General features: G+C 35.6%; 1 protein-coding gene and 1 pseudogene across 2 annotated transcripts; one reads left to right on the plus strand and one right to left on the minus strand.

The window, feature by feature from the left end:
- The first annotated feature begins 1,397 nt into the window (after positions 1–1,397).
- On the plus strand, positions 1,398–4,237 carry LOC130715734 (protein NRT1/ PTR FAMILY 5.10-like; annotated as a pseudogene).
- A 1,273-nt stretch (positions 4,238–5,510) lies between these two features.
- Positions 5,511–9,203, minus strand: LOC130715733 (ankyrin repeat protein SKIP35-like). 2 transcript variants are annotated; one of them, XM_057565849.1, is made up of 4 exons: positions 9,077–9,203; positions 7,716–8,424; positions 6,984–7,416; positions 5,511–6,528 (listed from the first exon to the last, which is right to left on the minus strand). In XM_057565849.1, the coding sequence occupies exons 2-4, from the start codon at positions 8,306–8,308 to the stop codon at positions 5,722–5,724; spliced, it is 1,833 nt and encodes a 610-aa protein (XP_057421832.1). In that variant the 5' UTR covers positions 8,309–8,424; positions 9,077–9,203; the 3' UTR covers positions 5,511–5,721. The 2 variants fall into 2 exon arrangements, with proteins under 2 accessions (XP_057421832.1, XP_057421831.1); XM_057565848.1 differs by having other exon boundaries at positions 7,716–8,628; positions 9,077–9,199.
- Between the last annotated feature and the right edge of the window lie 2,827 nt (positions 9,204–12,030).

Genomic DNA, 12,030 nt, shown 5'->3' on the forward strand with positions numbered 1-12,030 from the left:
TATTAAAAAAAATTTGAGTTTTTAGAGATGTAAAATAATTAATTAAATTATCATAATCAATTTGATAATAAAGCTTTATTGTTGAGACGTGATTAATCTATTGGACTTGATTTTTTGAATTGGGACCTTAATTTTTATTTGATGTCTTCTTTACAAAAAGACTATTGGACTTATCACATAAATGAGAGAACTTATCACATAAATGAGAGACATATTTTACTTAGTAATTTTTTTTTACCTAAAACTCTTACTTGGGCCACATGGGCCTTGGGCTGTCCCGGAAGACCGGGTGGACAAACTAATTCTATGTGTGATTTCAGACTCTAGAAAAGCCAATAGTTGAAAAAGTTGTCGAAAGTGTAAGCATGCCAAGTAATAAATAGAAACAAGTAAGTTTTTTTACATACAATCTCATTGAATTTCGCTAAATTAGAAAATATATTTTTATTTTAATTAAAATTTAAAGCAATGTACGAGGTTCTCTTATGTTTCATACTGTGATTGGTTGTCAGTGTAAAACTACTTTACCATTAAGCTCTATTAAATATTAGATTTTTTTACATTTGGAAAAATATTGTCTTCTTTTTCTTTTTCAGTATTACCCTTTGATTCTCATAAAATGATAACTCAAGTGGTAAGAATTAGGATGACATATGGGTTGGAGTAGAAATGTTCAGAGATCAATTCCTGAAAAGTGCAATTTATCTTTCTGATGTAAAAAAAAATTACCCTATAATATTATATATTTATTTTAAAAAATATTATATAATTTATAAGGGTCACAATCCAATTATATAAAGAATAATGTTCTCTTCACACGCCCTTTGAGGTGGAGAGAGGTGTAAGGAGGAGAGAGATAGAAAGAAAAAAAAAATAAGAGAGAGAAAATATGAGATGAGATACACCCTCCGGTGACATATATAAGCAAAAAAAATATTTTGAGTTCATTCATTTAATGAATGTATCTAAATATTATTAATGACTAGATACAATTATTAAATGAATGAATCTAAAATGTCTTTTTTTTACTTATATATGTGACCAGATGATGTAGATGATAAGATGAGAGATATAAAAATAAAAATAGGTAAAAATGATGTGTATAAAAAATGAGTTGTGAACATATTATTATTAGGGAATAAGTGAATCTTGAAGTAGTGACCTCACGGGTGTAATGATGAATCCTGTTGGCTTTGTGATTCAGAATAGGAATGCAAATGGTTTTGCTCTCACAACTTCCGTACTACACACTCGGGTTATTATTATAAGCAAAAGTTTGCTTTTAGATATATTTTATAAATGATTGATGTCACCATTTTAATCACCACATACATTATTTATTGAATGAATCTAAAAAGTTAATTTTTGTTTATAATAGTGACATGAGGTTAGGAAATTTTATCCTCAATTGATATAGATGGCCATCTCCGACCTTTCCGGCGATTATGAAACTGAAACTCCGCTGCTGTTGGAGACCGTTGACGGCGTGGTCGACTTCAAGGGCCGTCCTGTCCTACGGTCTAGCTCTGGTAGCTGGAAAGCTGCCGGCTTCATTATAAGTAATAATCCATACTTGTAATATCCATGGTTTGGTTTCTATTTTCACTTATGATGATGATGATGATGATTTTATTTTGTTCATTCACTCTTCTCTCTAGCTGTGGTAGTGGCAGAGAGATTTGCATACTACGGAATCACCTCGAACCTGATAAATTATTTTACCGGGCCACTTGGTCAATCGACGGTAACGGCAGCGGAGAACGTGAACATCTGGTCTGGGACAGCTTCGTTGCTACCCCTGCTGGGTGCTTTTCTTGCTGATTCTTTTCTCGGCCGTTACCGCACCATCATCATTGCGTCGCTTATTTATATTCTGGTATTCTAAACTTGTCTCAACTCAACTTTGATTGGAAAATCGAAACTCATCTCATCTGGCTGACATTAAGATTGGGATGAAATGCAGGCACTCAGCCTGTTGACGTTGTCGGCTACACTTCCTGTTGGCAATTCTGAGCCCCAATTAGTGTTGTTCCCTTGTTCTTCTTTTCTCTATATCTTGTTGCACTTGCACAAGGTGGACACAAGCCTTGTGTTCAGGCTTTTGGAGCTGACCAGTTTGACACCAACCACCCACAGGAACGCAAGGCCAGAAGCTCCTTTTTCAATTGGTGGTATTTTACCTTTAGTGCAGGTCTCTTTGTCACTGTTTCCATCTTGAATTATGTTCAGGATAATGTTGGTTGGGTTCTTGGGTTTGGAATCCCTTGCATTGCAATGCTCATTGCATTGATAGTTTTCTCACTCGGTACTTGGAACTACCGATTTAGCATCCGCGGGGATCAACAGGGCCCTTTTAGGAGGATTGGTAGGGTTTTTATTGTTGCCGCAAACAATTGGCGAACTACCCCTTCACCAACCTCTATTGAAGAGGAAGCTCATCATGCCACTCTGCCTTACCAAGGTTCTGAACAATTTAGGTAACAATCAATTTAACTCTTTTTTCTTTTTCCATTTTTTTGTGTTCAATTCTTGAAAATAAGAAACATTTGGGACTCTTCTAAATCTATCATATGGAATTTAACTTAGCAGCATCATTGTATTAACAAGTAAGAACACCTATTTTCTCTCTATATTTCATTTGATTCTCTTAATTGTCCAGGCAACTTCGAAATGAAGTTATTTATATCTTCAATGCTGTCATCAATTTTACTAACAGCTTTTGTCATTGCCAAATAACAAGCTTAGTACAATAATGCTTATCAGCAGTTAATACCTTATAATCTCTCGTTTATTTTAGTGGTACATACAACTTAAGTCTCTATCTTTATTGGTGTGTGATCGTCTAGCGCATAAAAAAGTTTATACTAACGGTATATAAATCAAAAGAATTCTCTAACATGCATCATCATCTTCGTATGGCTTTCTGTTTACAGATGAAAAATTTCCTCAATATGTCACTAGAAGTACTGAAGTAGCCTGTGATATATTTTGTTATCATTAAATTTTGGGACCATACCACTTTCTCATGGAGAAAACTTTCTACCATAGTGTTAATATGAGATTATCATAATGTGGATATATTGTCCGTCAAAAAAAATATTGTGGATATATTGCTAGATTTTGTGATGTGAAATAATTTTGGCTTGCACGTTACTCTTAAATATGGCAGTTTCCTGAACAAAGCATTAATTGCTTCAGAAGGATCAAAGGAAGAGGGGAAAGTTTGTACTGTTGCAGAGGTTGAAGATGCAAAAGCAGTTCTCAGGCTTATCCCAATATGGGCTACGAGTTTGATTTTTGCTATTGTGTTTGCTCAGTCTTCTACCTTCTTTACCAAACAAGGTGTTACGATGGACAGGAAAATTTTGCCTGGATTTTATGTACCAGCTGCTACTCTTCAATCCTTTATCAGCCTCTCCGTTGTTGTTTTCATTCCTGTCTATGATCGTATTATTGTTCCCTTAGCAAGAGTTTTTACTGGTAAACCCTCTGGCATCACTATGCTCCAGAGAATTGGAACTGGGATGTTTCTTTCTATAATTTCTATGGCAATTGCAGCTTTTGTGGAGATGAAAAGACTCAAAATGGCTCGTGACCATGGGCTAATTGATATGCAAGATGTGACAATTCCTATGACCATTTGGTGGTTAATTCCTCAATATGTCTTGTTTGGAGTGGCTGATGTCTTTACAATGGTAGGTCTGCAAGAGTTTTTCTATGATCAAGTCCCAGATGAATTGCGAAGTGTGGGTCTTGCCTTTTATCTAAGTATTTTTGGGGTTGGGAGCTTTCTGAGTAGCTTTCTAATCTCTGCCATCCAAAAGGGAACTAGTAAAGATGGCCATGATAGCTGGTTTGCTAGTAATCTTAATCGTGCGCATCTTGATTATTTCTATGCTCTTCTTGCTGTTCTTAGTGCTGTGGAGTTGACTGTCTTCTGGTTCTTTTCAAAATCTTATGTTTACAAGGGAGCAAGCAGGTAGAGGAAACTGAAAATAGAGATGGTTTCGTTTAAGGATTTCAATTTCCTTCGGTGGATCGTTCTATATGTGTAGTTCACTGATGAGACATGTACCACCAGTTCATACATTTTTAAAAGATATATGATGCATGAGTGCATGACTAGTAATAGCCACCTCTCGTAAATGAAATAATCAACCAAGTTTTATATGATTTTGCATGATAATGTTATGTGAGCTAGACTCATATTTTACACAGATATTCTATTTTGTAGTCATTTCATGTTTTTCCATACTAGTAAACGAAGAAAAAGAACAAGACAAGCCCGCGAATGATCATGGTTAATTAGTTATTTTCACAAAAGATGATAACTTAGATTTACTTTATTTTTTATTTGGGTGGTTATCGGATGTGTTTTAAAATTAATCATGTTAATAACGTATATTCTAACTAATAATAAAAATCTAGATGAAATCATGATAAAATAACTAATTATAAGTACATAAATTACAAACAAATTATGCTGTCAAAAAAAAAAATACAAACAAATTAGAAGGTGAGGAAAAAATCTAGTGCAGCTTAGTATTTTTCCTAAGGAAGGAGAACTAAGATCATCCAAGGCAAATGAAGCGGGAAGCCAGAAGCAAAAAAATATGCTAAACTTTGAAGTTTATCCCCTAAAGTGACTAACTGCAGGGTGGGAATTCGCTGGGCTTAGGTAGGCTTTGCGTAAATAGGTCTAGCCTGTTTAAAAATATTAAGGCTTGAGTCTGGCCTGTGACCTATCAAAGACTTTTTTTCGAGTCTGACCTGACTTAGTAGCCTATTTAAAGGTCTGTTTCACAACAAGAGTTAGGTAGAGATGAAACTAAACGAGAGATTATGTTGATTTCTTAGAGTCTGAGAGTCAGTACAAAAACACACTTCATATTTAAGGTATTTAGATACGTTATATATCTATTTCTAAATAGACTTATAACTTTGAGTCATTAAATAAGTCAATTTGCTTAAATATATAAAAAATGTCAATAAGTAATAATATCAAGATATTATGATAAATTTCTAATATATAGACATCATCAATGGCAAAATATATTTATACTAATCATATTTACAATGTACCATAAAAATACTAATCATTTTTACTTAAATAAGCTAGCCTATAAGGCTTAAAAGGCTTTTTGAATAGCCTGAGCCTAACCTTTTTAACTAAATAGGCTTTTCATAAGCCTTGCCTATTTACCAATTTGGCCTATGCCTGTGGTAGGCTAGACCATAGGCACCTACGAACGGCCTGGCCTATTCCCACCCCTAACTGCAATGATGTTTGAAGATTAGAAATGGACAAACATTCACATGCATGAAAAAATGTTGTCTTTTCGTTGTCATTTCTCAATCCATGAATTGTAATCAATTTTCTGTTTTGAATGCTTAAATATAATGGAATAAGACTTGATGATCTTAACAATAGGTTAAATTGTGTTGGAATGAAAAACATCGACAAAAGTGTTAGAGAACTTTAACAAAAAAAAAAGTGTTAGAGAACAAAATACCCCTAAAATGCTTGTTTACTGTTGTTCACCCTGACTCAAGATTCGTTTGAAATGACATTCTGTTTTCATGTTTAAATGTAAGATGATTTATAAAATACAGAGCAGAACAAGTGCAACTTACCCAAATAATTAATAGGTTTAAATCCTGCAAAGTGCCTCCTGACCCCCCCCCCCCGCCTTGACACATAAAAATGGTAACTGAATCTAGCTAAGCAGTGCGAGGGGGATGGAGCAAAAAGTTAGGAAGATGATTCTCCAGAAACACCACTAGTTCTCTACCATGGGTCACTTCATCAAAGACTCTATCCCCAAGCCTTCTTGCGGCTTCAACCAGTTGTCCCCTAAGCCTTTGTGAAAACAAGCAACCCCCCGCCTTGACACACTCCCTATAAAGTGGGAGGTAAGCAATTGCCACTGTCAGTGGCGCCGGAAGATCTCTTAAGCAAATAGGAGACTCGCCCCATTTAATGATCCTCACAAGATTCATGTAATGTTCTTGTCCTAACCTTAGCCCCTCCATATAAGCTCCTTCTGACCAGTGATCCCTTAGAAAAGTTTTCAGCTCTGGAGCAACAGCCTCGTCCTCGGATTTAGCAATAATATCTGCAACAGCATAAGTAGCTGCAGGATCACCTAAGAAGTCAGATTGGAGGAGAAATGCGACACCATCAAGAGAGCCACCACTGCGTTCACCAGCAGCCTTGAGAATTTCAACACTAAGCGCTCCAAGGACCTGCTGAGGTACATGTGGAAGAAGATAAGCAGCAATGTGAACTTGGCAGCTAGAAGTGGCTGCTGTAAGGGCAAGACAGAGCTCCATGTCTCGGCAACCCCTCTGCACAAACCACTCAACAACTTGCATGCAGCCCCTCTCGGCAGCTCTCATTAAAGGGCCCAAAAAAGCTATGGCATTTCCCTCTTCCACCAAGCACTCCATAGTGCCTATCTTGCAATAATGGGAGGCAAAGCCCAACGCCAAGTCAACATCAACATCCAAGCTATTTCTTTGTGCTATCTGCATTAATTAGATTCCCAACATGCCACACAAACATAAGTCAAAAAGTTTCAGCAGACTTTGCATTAGAAAACACTTAAAATTAGTAATTCACTACATCACTTCACATGAATATATAAAGATAGTGATAATGCCAAAACCTCTCACCTCCAAATCCTTCCAATATATGCAATAGGAAGGTTACCTACTTATAAAATAACATCAAGTCATCAACATTAAAAAAATAACATATCTCTACGATCCTTTGATATGATACCAAATAATAGTCAGACTGCTACTAAATGGTAAATGCACCAGCATTTTAATTAAAATGACTCCAGCCATCATGGAAAAGAGCTGCTTTAAACAAATCATAACAAAAGAAGTTGGCTAATGCCATTAAAAGGACTGGAGAAACATTAACTGATGGATTGAGAAAGAAAAGAATGAAAAGTAAAAGATCAAAGCCAGATTACCTGTAATAGTATGCGTACAAGTTCTGTACTGCCAAAACGTGAAGCCTCCAAGAAACACTGATTGACATTGTCTGCACCCCCCTCTACTAACATGCCTAGCAACCCTTGGATTACAGTAGCTGACACCCCAAATGCCCAACCTGGATCAAATGAGCTTGAGAAAAGAGTAAGTGGAAAGCAAGCAGCATCAAAGGCCTCACTGAAGTCCTTCCCTGTAAGACAGTTGCCAGCAAGATCAAGGAATGTCTTAAACGCAGATAACCGGAGCTGAGTCTCAACAGCTGAGTTGTGTATCACATTATCCCTTTCATTCTGAAGTCGTGAATGGATGCCTATACATTTTAAAGCCCATTCAGTAAACTTTTGAACTTTAGCCCCAGCTTCTGCCTTCAAGACTTCATCTCCATTGCATTCCTGGAGACGCTCATGCAACCTAGCAAAAAGCGGAGAAGCAGTTACCCAGTCACAATATATGCAGAAATTCTAGCGGAATTGCGGAAACAGTACAGTTTCAACATAATCCAAACCCCTCTACCATGTAACATAAAAAACACATTCCTATATCACATCTTATAGAATCATAGACAAGCTAATAGCTTAGAACTAGAAGAAATTTTTTGAATTCAGCCTTGCTTGAATAATCAAGATTAAAATATAAATCGTACAGCAGTTGAAGTGCTTATTCCCAAACATTGTTTACAAAAAAATATGACAGATATGGACAACTCGTACCTTTGAGCCATTACAGCAACCGTATCAGCAAGACTCATTGTTCTGCTTTGGCAAGCAGAGACACATGAAGCAAGGAATGAAGTCCTCAGGGCAGCTCTTGTGAAGTCATAAGCACCATTTGCAATGATCTTCCTGATAAATCCTGTTATCCCAGTGAGCTCTAGCTCTGTGGTCAAGAACCAGATGGAATCCAGCGTTATACACAAGGCATCATTAAGGGTTTGTGGATCAGCAACCAAAATCAAACTTTCAGCAAGTTCCCAGTTATGGGAACTCACTGCATCCTGAAACAACCGACCCAACTCAATTCTGTCTTGCCTACATAGTTTCTTCTCCACCACTGTTTTCTCATTATTTCCAAACTCACAATCTATTGAAACGGCCCTGGATTTGAGCTTCTTGGCATTGCAACAGTAAGGAGTGGACATTCTTGATTCTTTCCCCATAAGTGGTGCTTCTCTAGAGAAAACTACACCGCTGCCTTCTCCTTTCTCTGGTGCAAAACTTTGATTTTCAACTCTTTGGAATTCTATTTTGTCATCTTCAGATTTAATATCCAGAAATAAGGGATTTTGCAGTTCTGTTTCATCCATTTCAAAGAAATCATTACTTCCCTAGAAAGAAGCCATATCCTCTTGTATCTTCTCGCCTCCTCTGCCCTCTTTATCTTTATCAAGTCTGATGAAGCTGACAGCCATTCTTCAAAGCACTAGAGAGATAAACCATACTGAATAGAAGAACTCTAGGCTCTGATTTCAAATTCATGAAAAGCAAATACTAGGTAGAAAATCAGAATTAATAGATCGCTTGTTTTCAGATATAATGTTGGATTTCTTCAAAAAAATGCTCCCAACAGCTCTCAATCCTCAACGAAAACAATTAAAGAAATGGCCTTCTAGCTCCGTAATTCCATCTGAAAACTCACATACGAAATCACAAGCCCTAAACACCGGTAGCAAATATTGAATGCTGAAAATAAATTTTGGCTCGCACGATTCCATTTTACTGAGAATCGAGATAGACATGTATATGCTAAATAGGAACAAAATATAAAGCATTACAGGGATCCAGATTTTCCGATCAAAACGAGTGCAAAATTTAACCGATTAACGCCAAACCCAAAACCAACGACACACATAAACCCTATAAGAAATCCCAATGGAACACAGTTATACGAGGAGAATCAGAAAAACAGTCTCAAGATACTATACATATTTAACAGAATTGCGCATCGCGTATAATCTTTTTAAAATATAAATTGACAGCGAATTTGAATCGGTTTGGAAAGGAGAATAAGAAGAAACAGTTGGAAAGTAAATCCTAACAAGGAAGAAAGAGATAGACATAGATAGGTAGAAAACCTGATTGATCGAGAGAGAAATGAAAGGGAGAATGAAAACCCACTGCCTGCCCTGTTATGCTTCCTCGAGACTTTCATTTCACACGCTAAATAAATAATTAAATATAGATGTATCATATCCTATTTTAAACTTCTGTTTATTGTTCTCGTCAGTTTTGTGTTTTTCGTATCCAGAAAAAAAAAAAAAAAAAGAGATAGTTCTCTATGATACTCAATTTTTGGAAAATAAATAATGTTTAATTGCACTTTTGGTCCTCAACTACTGCCTTCCTGTGAAAATCATCCCTAAACTTTAAAATTAGCAAAAAATGTCCTCCAACTATACATGTCGTTGCACTTTTGGTCTGTCGTTTGCCTTCCGTGAGAAGCTGATGTGGCTCCTATTTTAAACTTTTGTTTATTGTTCTCGTCAGTTTTGAGTTTTTCGTATCCAGAGAAAAAAAAAAGATAGTTCTCTATGATACTCAATTTTTGGAAAATAAATAAGGTTTAATTGCACTTTTGGTCCTCAACTACTGCCTTCCTGTGAAAATCGTCCCCAAACTTTAAAATTAGCAAAAAATGTCCTCCAACTATACATGTCGTTGCACTTTTGGTCCGTCGTTTGCCTTCCGTGAGAAGCTGATGTGGCTTCCTCACGCGTGTCTCACGTGACTTTCTTCAGAGTGCTTGATGACTGGACAAGTCACATGCTTCTCACGTGACTCTAAAATGGTTTCATGGTGAAGAAGACGGTGGAGGAGGAAGATGACTGTTGGAGCCTTTCAGAGTCACGTGAGAAGCATGTGACTTGTCCAGTCATCAAGTTCTCTGAAGAAAGTCACGTGAGACACGTATGAGGGAGCCACATCAGCTTCTCACGTTAGTTTTCTCACGGAAGGCAACGACAGACCCAAAGTGCAACGACATGTATAGTTGGAGGACGTTTTTTTGCTAATTTTGAAGTTTGGGGACGATTTTTGCAAGAAGGCAATAGTTGAGGGACCAAAAGTGCAATTAAGCCAATAAATAATTACTAGCGTTTTTCCCATACGCTGCACAGCGAAAATTGATATTATAATTTAGACATCAATTAATATTTTGATTATGAAAAAGTTGAGATATTAAGAATAAAAACAATCATAATTAAGAATGAAGAAATTTTAAAAATATAAATTGTGAAACTCAAGTATAGTGTTTTGTACAAATATAAAGATTTCAAAAAAAATAAATGAATCAATTGGTAAAAACTTCATTTACACACATGTGAGGTACAAAAAAATTCTACTTCCTAATATGAAAACCACCATTGTTGCACGCGAAGTTTACTACAGTGTTAATATATCAGTCAATTCATTACTTATAAACTAAACAAAAAAGTTTAAAAAAAATTCAATAATAATAAGGATGAAGACTTTAAAAAACTTAGATTTACACCATTGAAGAAAAATATTTCAACTTGTTGTTGTAGGTGAGTTCTACAATTGTATTTGAGAATTGCAATAGATTACTAATAGAGATTTGTAATTGAGAACCATAGATAGATTATTAAAAAAGAGATGAAAACATGTAGCAAAGACCCATAGATATATTTCAACTTGTTGTTGCACGGCTAATTTCATTGAAAGAGATTCATGTATACACGACACGAATTACATTGGTTATTTTTTATACATCGAAAAATAATTACATTGATTGGTTCTTAAAGAAATAACTAAATTTAAATTATCTCAGATTTTCAATGTCAAAAAAAGAAAGAAAAAAAATCAACAATGGGTGATCTACCTCCTGCCATTAAATAACTACTCTAAACCGAATATTAATTTCAAATACTTAAAGTTTTTCCAACATTTTCCATGAAAGTCCATCGTCTTGAAGTCATTCTCTGGTTCATCAAGGCACTGTTTAAGCATTCATTATTCCAGCAAACCTAAAAAAAAACAATGAAAAGAAGCATGGATATAAAGTTTACAGATACCGAATTGGAATACTCAATACATCACATCACAATCTTGATTGTGGGAAGGTGAGATTGATGTCATTTAGCTGTTTTCACATAGATATACAACTTGAAAAATTTGTGAGGAAAATAAAACATTAATATACAACTTATGGAAATACTCAACCCACTTCCTAATTATTATTTTGATGTTTCGGCTGCATAAAAAATAAGTGAGAACATTGAATATAATAGATTATTTTAAAGAAGGGTTATTAGAATTTATAAAGTATAAAACCCCCAAATGTTTTCAAGTTTGCATTTTGCCCACGAATAATAGACAAAGAAAACGTTCCATATTGGATGAGAATTATTTGGATGAGAAAAAGATCAATATATACAGTTTTACAACTTAATTTATGGTTCATGATCTTACACCAAAACACCAATTCAATTAAACATCCACAAAATAAGAAAGACATGTATTTCTTGTATTGGTTCCAGGAAGAATACAACATGATACATTGAAAATCATCCTCATCTTGCTCATCGGGTTCTGATACATCACCAAAACCATGCACATTCAAAGACTTAAAACGCATCATGTCAGGTTCCATTTCAATATACTCATCTTCAGAATAAACACCATGAACTCCAAATTCTGAAAATTTACTATCACATGAAGATTGCTTTTCATCCATATCATCTGGTCTTTCCTCTCTCATAATAAGCTTCAGAATCTCAGGAACAAATCCTTCACCGAAAATTTTGCCACCCGGGAATTGATATGAAATTGAATCATCAATTTTGTCACTGTTGCCCTAGATTAGACACTTTTCATCAAATGATTCTGACTCTGAATCAGAATATTGGTGGAGGGGGGGGGGGGGGGGGGTGAAAAGTGCTCTTGAACAAATTTCTCTTCTTCTTCTTGAGCTGCTACACTGTCTTTCTCTAAATCAAGCTCTGAAATGAGAAAAAAAAAACAGTTCACCAATCTGTGAGAATAAAGATTACTTCACCAGTTCCCTATAATT

This window comes from Lotus japonicus, chromosome 4 (genome assembly GCF_012489685.1).
Source record: "Lotus japonicus ecotype B-129 chromosome 4, LjGifu_v1.2".
Taxonomy (NCBI): domain Eukaryota; kingdom Viridiplantae; phylum Streptophyta; class Magnoliopsida; order Fabales; family Fabaceae; genus Lotus; species Lotus japonicus.

Coding starts and splice junctions, on each gene's coding strand:
- LOC130715733 (XM_057565849.1), bottom strand. CDS start 8,308: ATGGATGAAACAGAACTGCAAAATCCCTTATTTCTGGATATTAAATCT. Junction 7,417..7,715: donor GTTGCTGTAATGGCTCAAAG/GTACGAGTTGTC, acceptor GCTTTTTGCTAG/GTTGCATGAGCGTCTCCAGG. Junction 6,529..6,983: donor TTGTACGCATACTATTACAG/GTAATCTGGCTT, acceptor TAATTAATGCAG/ATAGCACAAAGAAATAGCTT.